Here is a 27,426-nt window from a genome sequence, read left to right on the forward strand (position 1 = left end):
TGCGAAAATATTGTCTACCTAAGCGACACATACGACATTTGGAAGAGGCCATCCGACAACGCAAACAGCAAGGCCGGGAGAATGCCAGGGACTACATCCCCGCACTGGAAACGCTGATCCGCCAACACCCGACGATGTGCGAAGAGAATCAACTCGAACGGATCTACGATGGACTATGCGTGGAATACCGCCTTTTCGTCAAGCGCAACGAGTTTAGGGCGATCGAGGAGCTCCTGGAGCTAACGGAAGAGTATGAGCTGTTAAGAGGCGAGGAAGCAAAGCAGGGAAAAATGGTGGTCCACAGCCTATAGCACCTACCCATGGAATACGACAGCAAGAAGTGCTGTTGGCGCTGCAAGGAACGCGGACACAACCGCTTCCAATGTAAGGGCCCCTGGAGGAAGTTCTGCTCCCGGTGTGGCCAAGACAACGTCCCCTACAGGGACTGCCCATGCCCTCCGACTAGCCTCATTACCGAGAACGCATCCAGGATGCCGCCCAACGCTATTAAAGGAAGCCGCCCAGCACCGTACGTCCGACCAGAGAAGCCGAGGGAACCACCCGCCGGCAAATCGACCGCAAGAACACAAGTAGATAGCCGATTCTGCATACCATTGGTCATCGAGGGCATGAGCGTGCGCGCACTAGTGGACACGGGCGCCACCCTATCCTACGTAGATGACACCGTACGGAAACACCTAGAAAAGAACAACATTAAGGCGCGCCTCAACAAGCGAAGCATCCAGCTGGCAGACCAGACGTGTGTCTTTACCTCGAACTCCTACCCGGCAAGGATTGTGTATCAAGGACCACCCACAGACGCGATGGTGTCCGTCATCCCAAACTTGGCCGAACAGGTAATCCTCGGAATGGACTTCCTAAGAAAAAGGGGAATCATCCTCACGCTGGATGGTCTGCCATTGGAGGTCACCGTGACCAAGAGAGCACCCGAACTGGATACGCTATGCGCATTGACGAGCCGAGAACACCTGAGCAACGACCAAAACACGGATCTGGGAAACTTCCTGGTACACCACCAAAAGCGGTTTGGCGAAATCATCGGACCAAGCACTGCAGCTGAGCATACGATTCGCCTCAAACAAAACCGACCGCTGAAGCAACGATACTACCCCCGCAACCCGGCCATGCAACAAGTCACCAACGAAGAGGTAGACGAGTTATTAGCAGGAGCAAGAATAGAGCCATCACGAAGCGCTTACAGCTCGCCAATCGTGCTAGTCCCCAAAAAACAGGGCACAGACGGTTACCCGTTGCCGCCAATTGGAGCCATTCTCGACCAGCTGAAAGAGGCGAAATTCATCTCTACTATTGACTTGAAGAACGGCTACTGGCAAATCTCGCTCGCCAGAGTTTCTCGACCATACACTGCATTTACAGTTCCTGGCAGGGGATTGTTCCAGTGGAAAGTTATGCCATTTGGCCTACACTCTGCTCCAGCTACATTTCAACGCACTCTGGATTCGATACTTGGGCCGGAACTCCAACCAAAAGCTTTCGCCTACCTGGACGATATCATCGTGTTGGGAGATACCTTCGTCCAGCAACAACTCCATTACTTAGGACACATCATCAGTTCGAAAGGAATTCGCACCGATCCAGCAAAAGTATCCGCTGTACAGGAGACGCCCGCACCGAAAACGCTCAAAGAGCTCCGCCGTTTCCTTGGACTCGCGTCCTGGTACAGCCGCTTCGTGTCAGACTTCTCTACCCTCGCGGCACCGCTTAACCAACTGCTGAAAAGGGACAAGTCTGGAAATGGGAGGCGCAACAAAATCACGCTTTCAAAGCACTTAAGGATAAGCTTTCCAGCGCGCCAATACTTTTTTGTCCATACTTCTCTCGACCGTTTTGTCTCCAGACCGACGCGAGCGGAGAATAGGCGTCGTGCTCTATCAACGCCACTCCGACCACGAGAATGTGGTAGCTTACGCCAGCCGAAGCCTAACCTAGCTGGAAAAGCGATACTCGGCCACCGAACAAGAATGCCTCGCCGTGCTATGGGGTATCCGTAAGATGAGACCGTACCTGGAGGGGTATAACTTCACCGTCATCACCGGCCACCTCTCACTAAAATGGCTGCACTCGCTCCAAAACACCTCTGGACGTCTGGCAAGATGGGCACTGGAATTACAACAATATAACTTCGAAATAGAATACAGAGAAGGGGCACAAAATGTGGTAGCCGACGCGCTCTCCCGCTGCCCGCTACAACTCGCGGAAGACGATATTTTGTACACCATAACCAACAAAACAAACGACTGGCACGAGAGGAAAGCTAAACAAGGGCAGGAACAACCGCAGGCACATTCAGATTACCAGATCGTCGATAACCGACTCTTCCGCCACATTTCCCCGAGGAATCAACTCTAGCTGGCACCGCAATGGAAGCTGTGCGTACCAGCCGACTGACGAAAAGAAGTACTACAGGAAGTCCATGATGCCGCCGCAGCCGGACATCTCGGAGTGAAGAAAACGCTCAAAAGAGCGCAACAAAACTATTACTGGCCCGGGATGTTCCGCGACGTACTCAAACACGTACGGAAGTGTAGCAGATGCGCGGACTACAAAGTCGAGCAAAGACGCCCAGCAGGATTGGTGGCAACTATGCAATCATCACGACCATGGGAAATAGTAACCGCTGACTTCGTGGGACCACTGCCTCGTTCCAAGCAAGGAAATGCGTGTCTCCTCGTCTTGGTGGATAAATACTCCAAGTGGGAGGAGTTGATCCCAGTGCGCCAGGCGACAACGGCAAGCGTGCACTCCAAGAAAGAGTCATATATCGATTTGGCTGCCCGAAAACCTTCCTATCCGACAATGGCAAACAATTCGTCGGGAAGGCATTAGCAAGGTTTTTGAACGACCACCGCATCGATCACAAGTTTACGGCAGCCTATGCACCGCACGAAAACCCCACCGAGCGAACCAACCGAGTCGTGAAAACCATGATAGCTCAGCGATACAAGAACGACCACCGCACCTGGGACCAGAGAGATGCCGCAAATAGCATTCGCGATAAACACTGCTAGCCACGAATCTACAACAGCATCGGCAGCAGAAATCAATTTCGGTAGACATCTTGCGGCACCGCAGCAAGTGCGAACGGAGGGAGCAGTACCAACAGAGCCACCAACCGTACCACCGTCCATCACCAAGTTGTGGGACGAGATAAAAGGGCACCTAGCCAAAGCTTTAAAGCAAGAGAAGAAGCACTACGACCTACGCAGACCGCAATGAAAACCACGCATAGGCGAGAAGATGATGAAAAGGGACCACCCACTCTCATCCCCGGGGAAACCAATTTCCCCCAGAAGCTAGCACGAAAATTTTCCGGCCCATACTTGGTGATGGAATATGTTTCCACGAACACGGTGAAACTAAGCCACCCGGAGCGACCAAAGCGACAACACGCACACTCACATTTGCAAGACTTGAAGCCGTACGAACCCTAAACAATCCGTTTACTTGTTCATTCCAGAAACCAAACCGCCCGACATGAGTCGCAAACACCGGAAACCCACACCACCGGACTCACCAAAACTTATCGGTCCATGGCGCCCACCGTTTGAGGCAAAATTATGGCCGGCGAATAAACCAAAAATTCAAAGAATCCAGATTTTTCGCGGCCCATCGATCTACGACGACCTAATGGCCATCAGGGAACAAGAGTTGGCACCAGACATAGAAGGGGCCGACCCACACGAAAAAGAGGTGCCCACAGAAAAACCTACGAAGGAACGACCGGATCCCGAGGAATTTTCCAAAGATCTAAGGCTGAAGCGACCGAAAAGAGGGGGAAAGAAAACCTGTACGTTCCACTGGAAGAACCAGCGTGTTAAAGTAAAAATTATTGGCGAGAACCAGGCGAAAGTTTCTCTGATGGGAATTAACCAAATAGTACCAGTCGAATAAGACATCAACAAAGGAGGCCAAACGAACTTATTTTTATATTTTTATACAATTACAAGAATGCTTGTTAGATTTAAGACAAAAATGAAGTGTGAAATATTTTCAAATTACAAAAAAAAAAAAAAAAACACAACAACTATATAAAAAGGGAACAAGAGAAGTACGAAAACGGACATAGTTTAGTACGACTCCACCCCCGACACAAAAAAAATGTTTATCTATTATTAACTAGAAAATTTAATTCGAATAATACTTCTTTGAAATTGAACTTGAAATGTTAATATTAACTCTGTTATAACTTAAGTTGAATGACTCTGTATATTTTTGGAAATATATTTTTTTTAAATAAAGTGCTTCGCCCACACGCACACCGGCATAATACCTAGGCCATGCCTGGTGATCCATCTTTCCCCACCACAGCTTTCCGTCAAGCCAAGTGGGAGGGGGAGTGTAACGTAGCGTTACAATAACGTAACCCCCCCTGTATTTCCTTATTCACTTAAAACTGAACCTCCCTGTACTTATTTTTTTATAGCATAGCCACCTGAACCTCCCTGTACTTATTTTTCTAGAGCACAGTCAACAACCACTGATAGCCAACCAATGAAAATCACAATAATGGTGGGTTGATTTCTCAACCAGTTTGCGGCACCACCCATATAAACAGCGAATTTGCATTTTTGCAATTCAGTCCTCGCAAGTGAGCCAGCGGGAGTGGTTGTCTTTTTAAAGACAAAATAGCCACTCCGGCTAGCTAGCTGATTAGAAGGGGCGCTGTCATGGCGCGGGTCACCCTCCACCAGGGCTGGACGACGCGAGCGGTGTCTTCGGACTACCTTTCCCTCCGTCGCTCACCTTGGTGCTTGAGCGGCCCGCTGCCTCAATGACCAAATACCGCCTTCTCCCTCAGCTCGGGCTGCGTGGCAGGGGCGCCGTCATGTCGCGGGTCACCCTCCACCGGGGCTGGACAACGCGAGTGGTGTCTTCGGACTACTTTTCCCTCCGTCGCCCATATTGGTGCGTGAACGGCCCGCCGCCTCATTGACCAGCCACCCCTTCCCCCCCTCAGTTAAGGCAGAATGGCAGGGGCGCCGTTATGGCGCGTGTCACCCTCCACCTGGGCTGGACGACGCGGGTGTTGTCTTCGGACTACTTTTCCCTCCGTCGCCCACCGTGGTGTTGAGCGGCCCGCTGCCTCAATGACCCAAAGGACCCCTCCCCCTCAGCTCTGATTTAGTAGGCTGTCCAGAGCGGTGGGAAACTCCCACTAGTTAGCTGGTGATAAGAGGATGCGGCCGTGGCGCGAGTCACCCCTTGCTGCACCAGGACGACGCGAGTGGTATCTTCGGGCTACTTTTCCCTCCGTCGCCCTGGTCTGCTTAGGAACGACCCGCTGCCCGAACGACCGCACGCCCCTCCCCATAGCTCTGGTTTCAGCCGTGAGCCGATGCGTGCGCACAGGGGCTACCGTTGTGCCGTTAAGGTGCACTTCCCCTCCGCGCACGGATCGACCCACGGTGTCTCGGCTGGTACAGCCCCGCCCCCTTACGCACCTTCTATTAGCGTGGAAGTAGGGTGGCGGAGGTGTCCAGCGGTGAAACCAGCACTAACCCGAGTCCTCGCAGTTTCTCCCGCAGGTGACTGACCCCGCCGACTACCAAGCCTGTCGAAGAAGAAAGATCAGCCCGATCCTGTCGAAGCCGACCGACCAATACCAGCCCGTTGGTACGCCAATTCTACCCCTGCCGGAACACACAGCCGCTGTCCAGGTAAACCCCGTCGCCAGCCTATTTCCCCTCTCACCCTGGCCCTGGTACGCGCTCCGTAGCCCATCGCCGTTGCATCCGTCACGCCGCTGCTACAACGACCGTTGGCCGTCTGCCAACCTACCGCCGTTAAGCCGCTGCATCCGTCACGCCGCTGCTACAACGACCGTTGGCCGTCTGCCATCATACCGCTGCTAAGCCGCTGCATCCGTCACGTCGCTGCTACGACGACCGTTGGCCGTCTGCCATTCTACCGCCGTTAAGCTGCTTCACCAGTCACGCCGCTGCCACGGCGACCGTTGGCCGTCTGCCATCTTACCGCCGTTAAGCCGCTGCATCCGTCACGCCGCTGCTATGACGACCGTTGGCCGTCTGCCATCCTACCGCCGCTAAGCCGCTGCATCCGTCACGCCGCTGCTACGACGACCGTTGGCCGTCTGCCATCCTACCGCCGCTAAGCCGCTGCATCCGTCACGCCGCTGCTATGACGACCGTTGGCCGTCTGCCATCCTACCGCCGCTAAGCCGCTGCATCCGTCACGCCGCTGCTATGACGACCGTTGGCCGTCTGCCATCCTACCGCCGCTAAGCCGCTGCATCCGTCACGCCGCTGCTACGACGACCATTGGCCGTATGTCATCATACCGCCTTTAAGCCGCTGCACCCGTCACGCCGCTGTTACGACGACCGTTGGCCGTCTGCCACCCTACCGCCGTTAATCCGCTGCATCCGTCACGCCGCTGCTACAACGACCGTTGGCCGCTTGCCTCCTACCGCCGTTAAGCCGCTGCTTCTATCCCTACCTCTGCTTCCATAGATGGGTTCCGATAGAAACACTTTCTTGCCCGGAGCGTCATCTTTCATTCGCATAACATGGCCTAGCCAGCCCAGCCTCTGCTTTTAATTCGCTGGACTATATTTATGTCTGCGTATAGCTCATACAGCTCATCGTAAAAACTTCTCCGGTACTCGCCATCGCCAGCCCGTAGAGGTCAATAAATCTTTCGAAGAACTTTTCTCTCGAACACTCACAGAGCCGCTTCATCTGATGTTGTCATAGTCCATGCTTCTGAAGCACGGGAACAATAAGTAGAGTATAATTTTCGTTTGCCGAGAGAGGACTTTATCAATTCAATTTCAATTGCCTACCTAGTCGAAAGTAGCATTTATTTGCAAGAGTGATTCTTCCTTGGATTTCAGAGCTGGTGTTGTTGCTATCGTTGATGCTGGTTCCCAAATAAACGAAGTCTTTTACTAGTTCGAAATAATGGCCGACAACAGTAGCGTGGTTGCCAAAGCGCAAATGCGCTGACTCTTTGCGCGATGACAGCAGATATTCGTTTTGTCCTCATTCACCCCCAAACCCATTTTTACCGCTTCTTTTTCTCGTTTGGAGTAAGCAGAACTAACGGCACGGGTATTTAGGCCGATGATATCAATGTCATAAGCATATGCCAGTAATTGCACGCTTTTATAAAATATTGTTCCAGAGCGGTTAAGTTCTGCAACTAGTATAATTTTATTCAGCATCAAGTTAAAGAAATCGCAAAATGGGGGTCACCCTGTCTGAAACCTCTTTTAGTTTCGAACGGCTCGGAGAGGTCCTTCCCAATTCTGACTTAGATGATGGTGTTGCTCAACGTCATTTTGCACAGCCGTATAAGTTTTGCGGGGAAACCAAATTCAGACATAGCGGCATATAGGCAGCTCCTTTTCGTGCTGCCAAAGGCGACTTTAAAATCGACGAAGAGGTGAAGTGTGTCGATTCTTTTTCCGCGGTTTTTTTCCAAGGTTTGGCGCATTGTGAAAATCTTGTCGATGGTAGATTTACCAGGTCTGAAACCGCTCTGATAAGGGCCAATCAGCCGATTCACGGTGGGCTTCAATCTTTCGCACAATACACTTGACATGCCTTATATGCGATATTAAGAAGGCTGATTTCGCGATAATTGGTACAGTTTGCAGTATCCCCCTTCTTGTGGACTGGACAAGGAACACTTTGTTCTACCATCATCGATTGCGGGACCGGGTTCCCTGTGCGGTAAATCGCTGTCTCCATTTAGGGGAGCAGAGAAGTGTTTCCTTCATAATCCAAATACTTTCTGGACATCAGTTACAGGGTCGCCGTTTTCGTTCTTACAGGAGTTTGCCCCGGTCTTAAAAACTTCCTTCTTTCGCCGAATTTTTTGGTAAAATTTTCAGGCGTTATCCCTGGTGGCTAGCAGCTCAAGCTCCTCGCACTCACGCCTTTCTGCCTCTGCTTTTTTCTTACTGAAAAGGCGTCTCGCTTCCCTTTTTAACTCGCGATAGCGTTCAAACAATCCTCTATTTGCGCTCGCTTTTAACGTAGCCCCGTAGGCAGTGTCTTTTCTTTCGGTTGCAACGCGGTATTGACAATGACCGACGACGACACGACACCGACACAATTTTTTCAAAGTACTGACACATTATAAACAACACGACACGATATCGGCAGGCAGTGGTTGATTGTCGCTCGAAGAAATATACCAATGTAACAAATAAAAAAAGTTTGTCAACGACGACACGAGTGGAATGCTTGCTTCCCGCCGAAATGTCGTTGCCGACAACGGCATAAAAATGTAAAAGCGTGCCCATATAATTATATTGTAATGAATTTAGGGAAACTCCGCCTATTTCACACCTTCTACTAACGCTCGTATCGCTAAACTGTTGAATAAAAAACTCCAATATTCAATAATGCTAAATGGTCTTCACTAAAGTACTTCACAATAACACTTATACTTCGCAACCAATAGCGTGCTTAAATCAAACTGATTACTGATTGCTCAGCTTGCGCTCTTTTATACTCTTAGATTTCCTCGTTCGCATACTTTTAGGTGTTTCTAGAATTTACTTCTTATTTACCAGCTATAACTACAGATGCACGTTTAAAGCTTCTCATATGCGCGTTTATATGGAGTGATATTTGCACAAATGATTGCATACTTTTGTGAGCATATCAGATAAGATATATGCATGTGTTTGTGCGTTTCTCTTCGCTGCGTAGACATAATGATTGTTCTACCAATGATTGCTTACTTTTGGGTGTATCTGAGATATATGCATGTGTTTGTGCGTTTCTCTCCGCTGCTTGTATGGACATATGGGTAGACATAATGATTGATTTGTTGATGTGCATACAAGTCACTGCTTAGTATCGGCTCAGAGATGATAGTATTTAGTGTTTCTAATATTCGTCACAATATGAATTTGTGTTCCCACTGTTGTCGTTGTCGTGTCGGCTAGTGTGAAAACGCCCATTCGTTATCGTACCAGTTGTTTTTCCGCGACCGCCGGTAACCAATTTTTTCCTCGGCGGCAGTACGAAGTGCTTTGGAGATATGCTCCCACTGATCGTGTATTCCTTCAGGCTGAGTTGAGCTCTCAGAGAGGAGATTTCCCAAGTCCTAAAGTAAAAACTGTTTTTGAATTGATTCTAGTCTATCCACATGAACTTGATAACGCGGATTCCAAATTATCGATCCATATTCTAATATGGGCCTCACCAATGATGTAAAAAGGGTTTTTGTAACGTAAGGATGACTAAACTCTTTTGCCCATCTTTTCACAAATGCTAAAACTCTTCTCGCCTTATTGAATGTGGCATTAATATGAGGGTTGAAACTAAGTTTCCAATTCATTGTAACTCCCAAGTCAACAAAAACATCAACGCTTTCCAGAGTTTGGCCATTAATTGTGTAGGAAGCTGGCTGTATGTTCCCACGTGAAAAATACATGGATTTACATTTTTCTATGTTGAGAGGCATAAAATTCGCATTACACCAAGTAACTAAACGATATAAATCCGCCTGGAGTACAGAACGTTCTTCAACCGACGCGTATGACTTAAAAAGTTTTACGTCGTCGGCATACATTCAAATTTTAGAATATTTTATAGTTGTGGAAACATCGTTTATAAAGATCAAAAACAGAATAGGACCGAGACGGCTGCCCTGAGACACACCGGAGGGAACATCGATGACATTCGAACAAATGTTTTTAAAAATGACTCTTTGAGTTCTACCGCAAAGATAGGAGGAGATGCAGCGAGTTAGGCCAGGTTGAAAACCAAGCAATTCGAGTTTATAAACAAGTAATGAGTGGCGTACTTTGTCGAATGCTTTGCTGAAATCAGTGTATATAACGTCGGTATGATGATTGTTTTTAAACCCATTAAAGACGTGAGTTGTAAATTCAAGCAAATTGGTTGTGGTTGATTTGGCTCTACAAAAGCCATGCTGGGAACTATCTGTCAATATAGAAATCGAAAATGTAAGGTGATTAGTAACGATTGCTAAGAAAAGCTTAGGGACAGCGGAGAGCTTTGCTATTCCACGATAGTTTTCAATAGACGACTTGCTTCCTTTTTTATGGAGTGGTAAAGAAAAGATTCCTTCCAAGCCGTCGGGAAAATACCATTTTTTAAAGAGACAACAAATGCTAAGTCTAAGAATTTTCCATACTTATTCGGAAAAAATTTGATTTGATTAAGGCAAATATCAGTAATTTCATCAAAAAAGTCATTGTTATGCAACTTGGATGATACGGGGACAATATTGTGACCAACGGTATTCCAAGATATATGTGGCAGGTTAAAGTCGCTTAAAACAATCACTGAGTCCGTGGGCTTTATCATCGAATTGACTGATTTTAACAGTGAAATATGGTGCATATACACTGATAGATCAGAAGACGGTGGAATATAGCAAACGGCTAAGTAAATATGACCCCGGCCTAGTAAGATTCGGATGCATTTAACCTCGATGGAATCAACTTCGGCTAAATTAACATCTTCAGATGGAATTGAAGAATGTACAGCGAGCAAGACACCACCGCCGGTCCTATTTAAGCGATCATTTCTATAGGTCTGATACTCACCGCAAACAATTTCTGAATTTAAAGCATTGGGTTTCAGCCATGTTTCGGTAAAAGCAATCATATTATAGTTACAGTGAATGGTTTTCAAATATAAGTCAGTTAATTTAGTATTTAAGCCTCTAACGTTTTGATAGTAAATGCTTAAGCAAGATGTTACATTAAGTTTTTTGGGCCGGAACTTTGAGGAGGAATTTTTCCTACATTTTGAGTAATCTCAATAGTCTTATGCACAAATTCGCGAACAAAAGCCCCTGGCGGCCAAAATGCGCTGCCAAAAATTTATCAAAATCTTCATCTACATCAATTCTAAATGAAGAAATGTTTCTTTCGTAATTAAATTTAAATTTTCTTAAAGTCATGCCGTCGGCCTTAATTTTCGAAGTGACATAAGACTTGATATCCTCAACGGAAGTGTCTTTGTCAAAGCGAGAGACAAAAATCGATTTTTTGAGCGGGACTACAACCAGCTTCTTAGCCGGTGCTTCTGAATAAGAAGTCACAGACTGAGAAGTTACAGTTTCAGAAGTCACAGTTTGAGACTCTAAGGTTTTTTTCTTAGAAGTGGATGGAACCACAGCTTGCGATTAGAGGAGGCCAAGTCTATGAGCTCCACTTGCGGAAGATTAATGTTCTGAGCAGGATTAAGATTCAAAGCGTTAGGTGTTTAAATCGCTTTCCACCTGGTCCTTCCAACGGAGTGGGGGCCGCCCTCTACCTCTGCTTCCATAAGTGTGTTCCGATAGAAACATTTTCTTGCCCGGAGCGTCATCTTTCATTCTCATAATATGGCCTAGCCAGCCCAGCCTCTGCTTTTAATTCGCTGGACTATGTTGATGTCTGCGTATAGCTCATACAGCTCATCGTTAATACTTCTCCGTTACTCGCCATCGCCAACGCGTAGAGGTCCATAAATCTTTCGAAGAACTTTTCTCTCGAACACTCCCAGAGCCATTTCATCTGATGTTGTAATAGTCCATGCTTCTGCAGCACGGGAAAGATAAGTGAATTGTAGAGTATGATTTTCCCGAGAGAGGACTTTATCAATTCAATTTCAATTGCCTACCTAGTCCAAAGTAGCATTTATTTCCAAGAGTGATTCTTCCTTGGATTTCAGAGCTGGTGTTGTTGCTAGCGTTGATGCTGGTTCCCAAATAAACGAAGTCTTTTACTATTTTTAAATAATGGCCGACAACAGTAGCGTGGTTGCCAAAGCGCATATGCGCTGACTCTTTGCTCGATGACAGCAGGTACTTCATTTCGTCCTCATTCACCATCAAACCCATTTAAAAAAAAAAAAAATAAAATAAATGTAAGGCGCGATAACCTCCGAAGAGATTCAAGGCCGAGCTTCTCTTCCAATTTGCGTCGCGCTCCTCTTGATTTTCCCTACAAATTGGCCGGAAGGGACCTACATGTTTTATGCCGACTCCGAACGGCATCTGCAAGGCAGGTGAGTTTTCACTGAGCGCTTTTCATGGCAGAAATACACCCGGAGCGCTTGCCAAACACTGCCGAGGGGCGACCCCGCTTAGAAAAATTTTCTTCTAATTGAAAAACCTTATTTCTAAAATTTTGATGTTGCTTTGCCCGGGGTGCGAACCCAGGGCATACGGTGTGATAGGTTGAGCACGCTACCATCACACCACGGTGGCCGCCAAAAGGCGACCTTAAAATCGACGAAGAGGTGAAGTTTTTCCGCGTGTATTTTCTAAGATTTGGCGCATTGTGAAAATCTGGTCGATGGTAGATTTACCAGGTCTGAAGCCGCTCTGATAAGGTCCAATCAGCCGATTCACCGTGGGCTTCAATCTTTCGCACAATACACTTGGCAGGCCTTATATGCGATATTAAGAAGGCTGATTCCGCGATAATTGGTGCAGTTTGCAGTATCCCCCTTCTTGTGGACTGGACAAAGAACACTTAAATTCCAATCGTCGGGCATGCACTCGTCTGCCCATATTTTGCGAAGAAGCTGATGCATGCGCCTTACCAACTCCTCGGCGCCGTATTTGAATAGCTCCGCAGGTAATCCATCAGCGCCCGCGGCCTTGTTGTTATTCAATTTGGTTATTGCTATTCTGACTTCGTCATAATAGGGTGGGGGGACATTTATTCTACCATCATCGATTGCAGGACCGGGTTCCCTGTGCGGTAAATCGCTGTCTCCATTTAGGGGAGCAGATAAGTGTTCCCTTCATAATCCAAGTATTTCTGGACATCGGTTACAAGGTCGCCGTTTTCGTTCTTACAGGAGTTTGCCCCGGTCTTAAAAACTTCCTTCTTTCGCCGAATTTTTTGGTAAAATTTTCGGGCGTTATCCCTGGTAGCTAGCAGCTCAAGCTCCTCGCCTTCACGCCTTTCTGCCTCTGCTTTTTTCTTCCTGAAAAGGCGTCTCGCTTTCCTTTTTAACTCGCGATAGCGCTCAAACAAACCTCTTTTTGTGCTCGCTTTTAACGTAGCCCCGTAGGCATTTTCTTTTCTTTCGGTTGCAACGCTGTATTGACAATGACCGACACCGACACGACACCGACACAATTTTTTCAAAGTACTGACACATTATAAACAACACGACACGATACAGGAAGGCAGTGGTTGATTGTCGCGCGAAGAGATATAACAATGTAACAAATAAAAACAGCTTGTCGACAACGACACAAGTGGAATGCTTGCTTCCCGCCGAAATGTCGTTGCCGACAACGGCATAAAACTGTCGTGTCGACAAGTGTGAAAGCGTGCCCATTTCACACCTTCTACTAACGCTCGTATCGCTAAACTGTTGAATAAAAAACTCCAATATTCAATAATGCTAAATGGTCTTTACTAAAGTACTTCACAATAACACTTATACTTCGCAACCAATAGCGTGCTTAAATCAAACTGATTACTGATTGCTCAGCTTGCGCTCTTTTATACTTTTAGATTTCCTCGTTCGCATACTTTTGGATGTTTGCGTTTGTGCGTTTCTCTCCGCTGCTTGTATGGACATATGGGTAGACATAATGATTGGTTTGTTGATGTGCATACAAGTCACTGTTTAGTATCGCCTCAGAGATGATAGTCCCTTTGTGTTGCTAATATTCGTCACAATATAAATTTGTGTTCCCACTGTTGTCGTTGTCGTGTCGGCTAGTGTGAAAACGCCCATTCGTTATCGTACCAGTTGTTTTTCGCGACCGCCGGTAACCAATTTTTTCCTCGGCGGCAGTACGAAGTGCTTTCGAGATATGCTCCCACTGATCCTGTATTCCTTCAGGCTGAGTTGAGCTCTCAGAGAGCAGGTGTGAGGGTCGAGCTGCGAAATCATTGGCAGTCTGGTGCTATTACAGCTTTTCGACGTCTAGCTTTCCTTGTGTTTTTTGTTCCTTGGTTTTAGCCGCGCAGAGGCCGCGCAGAGGCTGCGACGAGATAATGGTCCGAGTCGATGTTACGTTCTCGAATCGTGCTCATATCTAAAACACTGGAGGCACAATGTTATCGATCTGATTGCGAATATTTCGATCTGGGGACAGTCATGTAACTTGATGTATCTTTTTATGCATGAACCTCGTGCTTGAAATGACCATGTTTCGAGCACCGGCAAAGTCAATCAGCCTCAGATCATTAGGAGAAGTTTCATTGTGTAGGCTGAACTTTCCGACTGTAGGGCCAGAAACACCTTCTTTGCCCACCCTGTCGTTAAAGTCACCAAGCAAGACTTTTATATCATGGCGGGGGAAGCGCTCGTATGTGCGTTCTATTTGTTCATAAAAAGCCTCTTTCACCTCATCGTCTTTCTCCTCTGTCGGTGCCTGGGCGCAGATGAATGATATATTAACAAATTTTAATTTTATTCGGATAGCGGCGAGACGTTTGCCCACAGGCGTGAACGCCAGTACTTGGCGACAAAGTCTCTCTCCCACCACGAATCCGCGATTTTTTGTATGGCCACTCCAATAGATGTCACAATTTTTAATCTTCTTTCTTCCTTGCTTCGTCCAACGCATTTCTTGGATGATGGTGATGCCAGATTTTGCTTTGACAAGGGCATCAACCAGCCGGGCACCTGCACCAATCCCATTCAGGCAGCAGACGTTCCAGGTGCATGCCCTCAATTCATTGTCCTTCAAACGGTTGCCATGGTCGTCATCAATAAAGGGATGTCTTTTTATCCGAGGCTTGCTCTTGCTTTTCATTGGAGTGTGGTTTGACGTGGCGGGTCCCAAGCCCAGCGCACAACCCGCTCATCGGGGGTGAAAATATTACTTGTACGCTTATTTAGCGATCCGCTTGATCCATGACAGACGCCCGCTTGCAGCCGCAACTCGTGGTGGACAGACGCTGCTGATGAAAGATCCCCTGGCTAGCCCTTAAACCGATTATGTTAGAGTGGCCTAGCCAGGTTGTCGGTTTCTAATATTATCTCACCATTAACACCCGTTTACCCAGAGGATACTTGGCCGCAAGCGACCGGAAACAGTGAACTGCTTGAACCGCACGCAAAAGAATCGCTCTGGCCACTTAAATGACGATCAGAAGCTTTCACTTTCGTGGATTTCTATACACAGCTCCACTCTTCCACTAAGCGTGTTCACAAAAACAAAAAGTCCTATCCCACATTTACAACAAAACAATATCGTATACCAAATATCATGTAAAGGGTATCACAAAGAAAAATGTAAGCAAATGTATATAGGTACAACTAAACGTACCCTAGGTGTTCGTCTCAAAGGGCATGAGTCGGATATTAACAAAAAGAACAAGTAAGGAAGGCTAAGTTCGGATGTAACCGAACATTACATACTCAGCTGAGAGCTTCGGAGACAAAATAAGGGAAAATCACCATGTAGGAAAATAAGCCTAGGGTAACCCTGGATTGTGTTTGTATGACATGGGTATCAAATCGAAGGTATTAAAGAGTATTTTAGAAGGAAGTGGGCCGTAGTTCTATAGGTGGAAGCACTTTCGAGATATCGCCGAAAAGGTGGACCAGGGGTGACTATAGAATGTGTTTGTACGATATGGGTATCAAATGAAAGGTGTTAATGAGTATTTTAAAAGGAAGTGGGCCTTAGTTCTATAGGTGGACGGCTTTTCGGGATATCGCCATAAAGGTAGACCAGGGGTGACTCTAGAATTTGTTTGTACGATATGGGTATCAAATGAAAGGTGTTAATGAGTATTTTAAAAGGGAGTGGGCCTTACTTCTATAGATGGACGCCTTTTCGAGATATCGCCATAAAGGTGGACCAGGGGTGAGTCTAGAATGTGTTTGTACGATATGGGTATCAAATCAAAGGTGGTAATGAGTATTTTAAAAGGGAGTGATCCTTAGTTCTATAGATGGAAGCCATTTCGAGATATCGCCGAAAGGGTGGACCAAGGGTGACTATAGAATGTGTTTATACGATATGGGTATCAAATGAAAAGTGTTGATGAGTATTTTAAAAGGGAGGGAGCCCTAGTTCTATAGGTGGACGCTTTTCGAGATATCGCCACAAAGGTGGACCAGTGGTGACTCTAGAATTTCTTTGTACGATATGGGTATCAAATGAAAGGTGTTAATGAGTATTTTAAAAGGGAGGGGGCCTTAGTTATATAGGTGGACGGCTTTTCGAGATATCGCCATAAAGGTGGACCAGGGGTGACTTTAGAATTTGTTTGTACGATATGGGTATCAAATGAAAGGTGTTATTGAGTATTTTAAAAGGGAGTGGGCCTTAGTTTATAGGTGGACGGCTTTTCGAGATATCGCGATAAAGGTGGCCCAGGGGTGACTCTAGAATTTGTTTGTACGATATGGGTATCAAATGAAAGGTGTTAATGAGTATTTTAAAAGGGAGTGGACCTTAGTTCTATAGGTGGACGCCTTTTCGGGATATTAAAGGTGGACCAGGGGTGACTCTATAATGAGTTTGTACGATATGGGTATCAAATTAAAGGTACTAATGAGGGTTTTAAAAGGGAGTGGCCCTTAGTAATATATGTGAAGGCGTTTTCGAGATATCGACCAAAATGTGGACCAGGGTTACCCAGAATCACCATATTTCATCACTTTTTTCGTATTTAGTATAGAATTATGGCATTTTTTTCATTTTTCGAAATTTTCGATATCGAAAAAGTGGGCGTGGTCATAGTCGGATTTCGCCCATTTTTAATACCAATATAAAGTGGGTAGAGATAAGTATGTGAACTAAGTTTAGTAAAGATATATCGAATTTTGCTCAAGTTATCGTGTTAACGGCCAAGAGGAAGGGCAGACGGTCGACTGTGTATAAAAACTAGGCGTGGCTTCAACCAATTTTGCCCATTTTCACAGAAACCAGTTGCAGGAATAGAAGCTATGCCCTTACCAAATTTCACAAGGATTGGTAAATTTTTGTTCAACTTATGGCATTAAAAGCATTCTAGACAAATTAAATAAAAAATGGCGGAGCCGCGACCATTTTGAAATTTTCTTTTATTTTTGTATTTTGCTGCACCATATCATTACTGGAGTTGAATGTTGACATAATTTACTTATGTACAGTAAAGATATTAAGTTTTTTGTTAACATTGGACTTTAAAAAAAAAATTTTTTTAAAGTGGGCGTGTTCATCATCCGATTTTACTAATTTTTATTTAACACACATACAGTAATAGGAGTAACGTTCCTGCCAAATCTCATCATGATATCTTCAACGACTACCAAATTACGGCTTGCAAAACTTTTGAACTACCTTCTTTTAAAAGTGGGCGGTGCCATCCATTGTCCATTGTCCAAACTTTTACAAATTTTCTATTCTGCGTCACAAGGTCAACCTACTTACCAAGTTTCATCGCTTTATCCGCCTTTGGTAATGAATTATCGCACCTTTTCGGTTTTTCGAAATTTTCGATGGTTATAGACCGATTTCGTTCATTTTAAATAGCGATCTGAGATGAGTGCCCAGGAACTTACATACCAAATTTCATTAAGATACCTCAAAATTTACTCAAGTTATCGTGTTAACGGACAGACGGACGGACGGACGGACATGGCTAAATGAATTTCTTTTTTCGCCCACATCATTTTGATGTACAGAAGTCTATATCTATCTCGATTAGTTTATGCCGTTACGGATTACCGTTATACGAACAAAGTTAATATCCTTTGTGAGCTCTGCTCAGCTGAGTATAAAAATAATACAGCTCTCTCTCAGCACATTATCGAAAGGGGACATTCAGCTGATCTCCAATGCGAAAATATTGGATAAAGAAACGAGGGATAAAGTGCGATTCACAACAGAAAGCCTACGAATAATGCAAATGAGAAACAGGACTGTCAACAGAAAAGAAGACACAGCTGACATCTCCCATGCATACCTATTGTGCTTATAATAAATTTTTTACCATTTCTCCTCTTTGTGTACATACGCACTAACAAACGTATGTAGAAGTGCACTGCAAACATCGGGTACCATACTTATTTAATTTAGTTAGCTTATTTGCGTTACTTTGCATAATGTATACAATTTTCACCAAAAAATCATTTTCTTTTGACGCCTTGATGTAGCTAGTGCTACACATGTTTAAATACAAAAAAAAAAAATGTAAGGCGCGATAACATCCGAAGAGATCTAAGGCCGAGCTTCTCTTCCAATTTGCGTCGTGCTCCTCTTGATTTTCCATACAAATTTGCCGGACGGGACCTACATGTTTTATGCCGACTCCGAACGGCATCTGCAAGGCAGACGAGTTTTCACTGAGAGCTTTTCATGGCAGAAATACACCCGGAGCGCTTGCCAAACACTACCGAGGGGCGACCCCGCTTAGAAAAATTTTCTTCTAATTGAAAAACCTTATTTCTAAAATTTTGATGTTCCTTTGCCCGGGGTGCGAACCCAGGGCATACGGTGTGATAGGCGGAGCACGCTACCATCACCCCACGGTGGCCGCCATGTTTAAATATGTAAGTGTTAATAACTCAATCCAACAAATTTCCATCTTTGTAACTTTACATTTTATTTTCATGTTTTCATTGTTGTTATTTGTGTGAAAATTACCAAATAAAATAAATTCAGCTTCGCTCCTGAAAGGTGTTTAGCGAAATGTTGAGCCGAAATAGTGGAGTTTTAATTTACTTTGCACTAAAGCAAATTTGTGGCCAAAAAATAGCCTATTTAACATATAATATTGAATACAATTGACCAGCTACCATATATAAAATAAATTAAAATTAACAAGTAAGGAAGGCTAAGTTCGGGTGTAACCGAACATTGCATACTCAGTTGAGAGCTATGGAGACAAAATAAGGAAAATCACCATGTAGGAAAATGAACCTAGGGTAACCCTGGAATATGGTTGTATGACATGTGTATCAAATGGAAGGTATTAAAGAGTATTTTAAGAGAGTAGGCCATAGTTCTATGGATGGACTCCATTTAGGGATATCGCCATAAAGGTGGACCAGGGCTGACTCTAGAATTTGTTTGTACGATATGGGTATCAAATGAAAGGTGTTACTGAGCATTTTAAGAGGGAGTGGGCCTTAGGTCTATCGGTGGACGCCTTTTCGATATATCGCCATTAAGGTGGACCAGGGGTGACTCTAGAATGTGTTTGTACGATATGGGTATCAAATGAAAGGTGGTAATGAGTATTTTAAAAGGGAATGGGCTTTAGTTCTATAGGTGAACGCCTTTTCGGGAAATCGCCATAAAGGTGGACCAGGGGTGACTCAAGAATATGTTTGTACGATATGGGTATCAATTGAAAGCTGTTAATGAGTATTTTGAAAAGGAGTGATCCTTAGTTCCATAGGTGGACGACGTTTCGAGATATCGCCATAAAGGTGGACCAGGGGTGTCTCTAGAATGTGTTTGTACGATATGGGTATCAAACGAAAAGTGTTACTGAGCATTTTAAGAGGGAGTGGGCATTAGGTCTATAGGTGGACGCCTTTTCGAAATGTTGCCATTAGGCCAGGGGTGACTCTAGAATGTGTTTGTATGATATGGGTATCAAACGAAAGATGGTAATGAGTATTTTAAAAGGGAGTAATCCTTAGTTCTATAGGTGGATGCCTTTTCGAGATACCGCCATAAAGGTGGACCGAGGGTGACTCTAGAATGTTTGTACGATATGGGTATCAAACGAAAGGTGTTACTGAGCATTTTAAGAGGGAGTGGGCATGAGGTCTATAGGTGGACGCCTTTTCGAGATATCGTCATTAGGGTGGGCCAGGGGTGACTCTAGGATGTGTTTGTACGATATGGGTATCAAACGAAAGGTGTTACTGAGCATTTTAAGAGGGAGTGGGCATTAGGTCTATAGGTGGACGCCTTTTCGAGATATCGTCATTAGGGTGGGCCAGGGGTGACTCTAGAATGTGTTTGTACGTAAAAAATTAAAGGTATTAATGAGGGTTTTAAAAGCGAGTGGCCCTTAGATGTATATGTGAAGGCGCTCTCGCGATATCGACCAAAATGTGGACCAGGTGATCCAGAAAATCATCTGTCGGGTACTGCTAATTTATTTATATATGCAATACTACTAACAGTATTCCTGCCAAGATTCCAAGGGCTGTTGATTTCGCCTTGTAGAACTTTTTCATTTTCTTCTACTTAATATGGTTGGTGTCACACCCATTTTACAAAGTTTTTTCCAAAGTTATATTTTGCGTCAATAAACCAATCCAGTTACCATGTTTCATCCCTTTTTTCGTATTTGGTATAGAATTATGGCATTTTTTTCATTTTTCGTAATTTTCGATATCGATAAAGTGGGCGTGGTTATGATCGAATTTCTGCCATTTTTTATACCAAGATAAAGTGAGTTCAGATAAGTACGTGGGCTAACTTTAGTAAAGATATATCGGTTTTTGCTCAAGTTATTGTGTTAACGGCCGAGCGGAAGGACAGACGGTGGTGTATAAAAACTGGGCGTGGCTTCAACCGATTTCGCCCATTTTCACAGAGAATAGTTACCATCATAGAATCTATGCCCCTACCAAATTTGAGAAGGATTGGTAAATTTTTGTTCGACTTATGGCATTAAAAGTATTCCAGACAAACTAAATGAAAATGGGCGGAGCCACGCCCATTTTGAAATTTTCTTTTATTTTTGTATTTTGTTGCATCATATCATTACTGGAGTTGAATTTTGACTTAATTTACTTATATACAGTAAAGATATTAAATTTTTTGTTAAAATTTGAATTAAAAAATTTTTTTTTTAAAAAGTGGGCGTGTTCTTGGGTTGGATTTTATATAAGGTGCCACGATTTCCAAACTTTTGCTGATTTGTAGGGGTAGAGGGGGTCCTAAAAATCACAAAATTATCATCCGCAACTCTAGGAAACTCTTAGTTTAAGAAATATAAGCTTTTTAATTTCCAAATTTAGTAAAATTTCAACTTAAGTCCTGCACTTAAAATTTGGGTCGCATATGTCGATAGCGGTATCAAAAGACGCGTATTTGCGTCAAGATTCAGAATCCGAAAGCAGAAACTACATTTTTTTATCTCGTTTAAAAGTTATTCGCGGAAAACCCGTCGGTACTATTGTCGCTTTTTTCGTTGTTGCAATTAAACAAACGAAAACAAATGACGATGGTGAATAGTGTTGCCAGCTCCGCAACAATATCCTTTTATCTTGGTAGAACATTATAAGGTGGTGGCACGTCGACATAAATGCAAACAAACATACACTATTGATGTATTTTGTTTTTGTAAAACACTTAATAATTGTAGTATATTATTTGGTGTGTTGCGCAGAAGGGTGTACTACGCAGAAGGAACTCGCCGTGGCGGTAGCCACGGTTATACCACACACCCGGACTTGGCATGGCGTAGCCCAGGGTTATTTTTTATAAGCGCGGCCAAAGGCCGCCTATGCAGAAATGTGTTCTACGCAGAATTACCGTTGGAAGCAGCATAAAAATCTCTATAAAGTCCAATTTTTTATTTTTTTTTTTGACAAATGTATGTATTCTGCACTTGTTCCAATTAAATACATTAATTTAAAATTATTCAAATAATTACAAAACAAAATACATTGATAGTGTATGTTTGTTTGCATTTATGTCGACGTGTCACCACCTTATAATCTTCTACCAAGTTAAAAAGATATTGTTGCGGAGCTGGCAACACTATTCACCACTTTCATTTGTTTTCGTTTGTTTAATTGCAACAACGAAAAAAGCGACAATAGTACCGAGGGGTTTTCCGCGAATAACTTTTAAACGAGACAAAAAATGTAGTTTCTGCTTTCGGATTCTGAATCTTGAAGCAAATACGCGTCTTTTGATATTGCTATCGACATGTGCGACCCGAATTTTAAGTGCAGGACTTAAGTTGAAATTTTACTAAATTTGGAAATTAAAAGGCTTATATTTCATAAACTAACAGTTTCATAGAGTTGCGGATGATAATTTTGTGATTTTTAGGACCCCCGCCACCCCTCGAAAAAAAGAAAAGTTGGAAAATCGTGGCACCTTATTCTAAATATTCCCCGTGTTCTTCATCCAATTTTGCTAATTTTTTTTAGTACTTATATAGTAATAGTAGTAACGTTCCTGCCAAATTTCATCATGATATCTTCAACGACTGCCAAATTACAGCTTGCAAAACTTTTAAATTCCCTTCTTGTAAAAGTGGGCGGTGCCACGCCCATTGTCCAAAATCTTACTAATTTTCTATTCTGCGTCATAACGTCAACCCATCTACCAAGTTTCATCGCTTTAACCGCCTTTGGCAATGAATTATCGCATTTTTTCGGTTTTTCGAAATTTTCGATATCGAAAAAGTGGGCGTGGTTACAGTCCGATATCGTTCATTTTAAAAAGCGATCTGAGATGAGTGCCCAGGAATCTACATACCAAATTTCATCAAGATACCTCAAAATTTACTCAAGTTATCGTGTTAACGGACAGACGGACGGACGGACGGACATGGCCCAATCAAATTTTTTTTTGATACTGATGATTTTGATATATGGAAGTCTATATCTATCTCGATTCCTTTATACCTGTACAACCAACCGTTATCCAATCAAAGTTAATATACTCTGTGAGCTCTGCTCAACTGAGTATAAAAAAATAGCTTCAAGAGAATGTTTTCTTACATTGAAAAGCAATAGGAAAATCCCCGATTAATTTCTACAAAATGACAACATTGGTTAATTTTTTGTATTTCTATAAATGGAACAACGCCAACCAGTTCCTGGAACCGCTAACAATAATGAGCGTAGCTTTGACACATGCTAGCATACAAAGTTTGTACAGTGTCGTCTACTTAGGGAAAAAGCTGCACAACAGCAAAAGCATGGCTTGGCTCAATTTGTTTGTAACGATTTCGAGTCGCACTCCCAAGAGAAAAGGCTTTGAAGAGATTTTGAAATATATTAGAAGCGACTTGTCCGTCCTAATGTCAAGTTGTTTTAATTTTTCTAAAATTATTAAAGAAAGAAAAACATGTTTATTAGGCGCACCGTATTGCACATTAATTGATACTTTTTTTTAGAATTTTGTGCAATTCTCAGCATGGAAACGCAAACATCAAATCTTGGCCACGAAATCGATTCGCTTTCTGAAGTTATAAATATTAATGGCACTTCTGGACAAAGTCACTTTACAAACACGCATCCTCTACAAAATTTTCAACATGAAGGAATGTCACAATCAATGACAAATAGCACATCTATACAACATTTTCACACGTCCGCTACGCAGGCTTGTTCAACATCAGTAAACCTTCATTCACGTTTTTTTCAGTTACAGTCGCAGCATCAACATCTAGCTACGTATGCGCAAACAACTCAAAATAACTGTGATAAAAATAAAGGTAGTATACTAATAGTATAATAAGGTCCACAACGAACCGAAAGGCAAAAGTTGTGAAACTTTAGTTCTACCACTTTGCCTTAAAGGTTTAATATGTATGTATGTATATGATGAGGAAATGGCATAGTTTATTGCTTTCCCTGAAGTTCTTCTACGGAGTGTTGGCCTGTAGAACGCACTGGATACTGTATCTAATTTTAAAAGACTGGAAACCGTGCAACAAATTGCCCAGATTGGAATCAGCTCGCCCTTCGCACAACACCAACTCTGGGTTTGAACACGATTAATGAAAAGGTAGGAGATGGCATATGCTGTCAGGAGATTAAAGTTAGCCGAAGGTCAATAAAGGATGGGGCGGACGGTATTCTATGAAGTGTGTCATGTATAACAAAGTTTAACATGTATTCGGACAGTCGGTCAGATATCAAAGTGCTGATCTCTAAAACTATCGACCGCAGAGTTGTTATCAGGGAGTTTTTGAAATCGCTTGCGATCGCAGCAAGCTACTTTTCTAGTTACATTCCTGACAACTGTCACGCAGATATTTTATCCCTAGCTAATTTGCAATATTCTTCTTGAAAGGCGGGCCTTAGTACTATGGAAAATAAAGGCCTGTTTCTGATTAAAAATGAATAACTTTTTTATTTCTGAATATTATGTTCTAAAATTTTGCACAAATATAGAATAGGGTATAAGGCTTCAAATGGAATGTAACTTATTATGATTTGATTTGAAACCATGCCTTAAAAAATAAAAGAAATTCAAAATTATCAAAGATATCCAATATTTATTTTTTTTTAACAATGAATACTATTATTTTAATACCTACAAAACCCAAATATCAAATAGTACATCAAAATACAAATCAATTTAAATAATAAAATTGATTTGTATTTTGATGTACTATTTGATATTTGGTTTTTGTAGTTATTAAAATAATAGTATTCTTTGTTAAAAAAAAAAAAATACAAATCAATTTAAATAATAAAAACATAAAAAAATGGTGATTGAAATTGAACACAAATTAATTAATTAATTAGTTGTAATTTTTTACCCCAGCGGGTTAGGGGGTCAGAATATTCCCGCGGTAGGTATGCCTGTCGTAAGAGGCGACTAAAATACCAGATTCAAGGGCTAAGTAGCGCAACGCTTCAGGTTGCCAGCGCAATATATAGCTTCTCCAAACCCAATTGTCAACCTCACCTATCCGCGGCGAATCCTGTTTCACTAACAGACGAGAGGCTCTGGCGACCCCAAGCTCCTCATGGAACCTGGGGGTGGGGGAGGAGGGGATTTTAATGTGGCCATTTAAATCGTTCCCGAGATGGTCGGGCTAGCACCTTAATGGTGCTGTGGTGCCGGAGCGTACCGGATCTGTATCCGGCAAAGGATCATTACTTCGATAACACTCCCCAAAGCCTTCGGGGAGCAACCTCATCGCTACAACAACAACAACAGCAAGTTGTAATTTTTACTATTTTTATTAGTACATATATATTTATTACGTTATTTATACTTGATGAACTTCGGCATCTAAAATTAATTCGTTCACTTCCAAAAGATCTAAGGTATATTCATCAAGTTCCTTCACGTTTTTGCTATACAGTTTTCTAATGCTGGTTATGTAAGGATCTGAAATATAAAGAAGCGTAAGAAATGAGTCCTCGTTCGTAGAGGATCTTGGGCACTTTCTAGCAGGATGTAGGCGAAATGTTTTATAATCTTTACTACGGGATTCTTGTGCATCTTCCGAAATTTGACCAATAGGTAGTACTGCAAAATGCTTTGTGACACTTTCTCCTTGAATCAAAATTATGTGAACTGAAGATGGCATGTAGTACCATTCATAATTGCTCACATAGATCGTGGTAGTCTCCATAGGATATCAGCCGAATTTTTCAGCATTTATGACTACAGCCGATGAAAGAGCATGCAGAATTATGTAAAATCGTTTAATCAAATTTATATCCACTCCTGTAATTTCAGCAGAGCAGCTTGCATTGTGAAAAAATCTTCTGGCAGTATTACCGTCATTAGTATTTCCACCTACTTGTCTTGGTTTGTCAATGAACAATCCTAGCTCTTCACGGAAACGCCTTTGTACCAGGGATTTCTTCTCTTGCTTGTGGCTGACCATGTTTGGAAAGACAGATTATAGGAAATATGTAAAATCATTTCCATACAAAGAATCCAGGCGTACAAAATAGACAGTCCGTATTGATAAGAATCTTAATTATTAGGCCTAGCAGTATCTTTAGTCAAATCGTTCATTTGTCGTGGAGTAGCTCTACATATTGTACATGTGGCACCCGAAGGTGTATCTGTTAATACCTGAGCTACTCTGCCATCTATCATTGTAATAAAGAGATCGTGCTTCACTTGCACCCCCTCACCTTCTTTGTCAATTAATGATGGTCCCAAAGAAATTATTTGACCTTTTATTTCATTCACAACAGCTTTAGTTTTCTCGGGAGTTTCTTTGCTAAATTCTATTAATATAGGCCAACAAAAACGAACAGATGAAGGTGCTGGATTTTGCCAAACAACATCACCTGTTAGCTCGTTAATTAAATTATTAGGCACCAAATAAGTTTGCATCAGAAATTAGATCAGACTCTTCTGGCAGTTTTTGTTTGTACTGGCTGTGTTCGGATGAGCCATCACAGCCCCATTTACTTTATAGAAGTAAGTTATTCAATCCATTCCTATACACTGAATCTATTGTCAATATTCTAGCTGCTTTGTGATCTAATACATCTTGAGGTCTTACTATTTTTGTACTTGTGTATGTAATTTCTATAGATGAAGATATCCACCATCAAGTATTTTTAACTTCTACGCACGGTCTCCAACGTTTTCCGGAAGAAGTAGATGGTGTGGAGTCGGTTGTAACGTCTTCAGTGTTCGGTAAAGTTACTGAATATTCTGATTCTAACCAATTACTGTTTTTCATTAAAAATTTATACTTTTTCTGTCCATCCTTTATTAAAAGTAGAAATAATATGTCTTTGAATATCACTGAGGATGAAACATAAGTTGTCTTCAGATACATGATAATTTTCTTTTAAAACTGCGGATAATGCCTCCAATGATTTTCCTCCTTCAATATACGAAAATATTTTTTCACGTTTAAAACACTTGAAAGTATACATTTTGAAGGGACAACAAAACACGTAGTTATTTGTATTCGTAACATAAACTTCTGTTAATTCACCAATATTTTGTTCTGTTTATATACACTGAAAGAAAAAGACTGGTAAAATCAACGATTCGTAATTGACCGTTTCAGTAGTCAAATAAACAAACAAAAATTTTTCGTTATATTTAACCCATAGTTTTGTTAAATTAACAATTATTTCTGTCGCTCTAAGAATACCTATCAAAACTATTAATATGAAAGGGATTTCTTTTCTTTTGAAATTACCAGGGCAAACTGTTAAATTAACAGATATAATGTTAAGATGAGATTAACAGCGAAAGCCGTAGAAATGATAGAGATTTTTGTTCATTCGAAATAACCAGCGTAAACTGTTAAATTAACAGAGTCTTTTGTCGAAATGACAATACCAGTGAAATCTACTGAAATAACAGATATTTCTGTTTTTTCTAGATTAATAGCGTAAACTTTTACATCAACAGAGTTTTCTGTTCATATGACATTAATACCTGTGGAAAAAATAAAAACCGGCTAAATATATACTTAAACTTACGTAGTTTTTTTTTTATTTGTATAAATTACACATAAGTATATTTCATTTCTAATTATTTTACTTCTATATTTAGTAATATTAATTAAAATTATAATATCTTAAATCTGAATTCAAATAAACAAAATTTTAAAACGTTTCACAATGTTACGCAGTCTTTTTTTATTTGTATAAATTACACATAGGTACATTCCATTTCTAATGGTTTTATTGCTATATTTAGTATAATTAATTAAAATAATAATAACTTAAATTTGAATTCAAATAAACAAAAGTTTAAAACTTTTCACAATGTTACGCAGTCATTTTTTATTTGTATAAATTACACATGGGTACATTTCATTTCTAA

General features: G+C 42.4%; 1 protein-coding gene across 1 annotated transcript in view; it reads left to right on the plus strand.

Moving 5' to 3' along the window:
- The window catches only part of LOC137234912 (paired box protein Pax-5-like), a 2,462,599-nt gene that overhangs the window by 236,982 nt on the left and 2,198,191 nt on the right, over positions 1-27,426 (plus strand). Inside the window, exon 2 of the mRNA XM_067758234.1 lies at positions 23,051-23,371. Coding sequence (XP_067614335.1) covers positions 23,071-23,371 — 301 coding nt within the window. The 5' untranslated portion in view covers positions 23,051-23,070. The remainder of the gene's footprint in view (positions 1-23,050; positions 23,372-27,426) is intronic.

Source organism: Eurosta solidaginis, chromosome X (assembly GCF_040869045.1).
Source record: "Eurosta solidaginis isolate ZX-2024a chromosome X, ASM4086904v1, whole genome shotgun sequence".
NCBI classification, from domain to species: domain Eukaryota; kingdom Metazoa; phylum Arthropoda; class Insecta; order Diptera; family Tephritidae; genus Eurosta; species Eurosta solidaginis.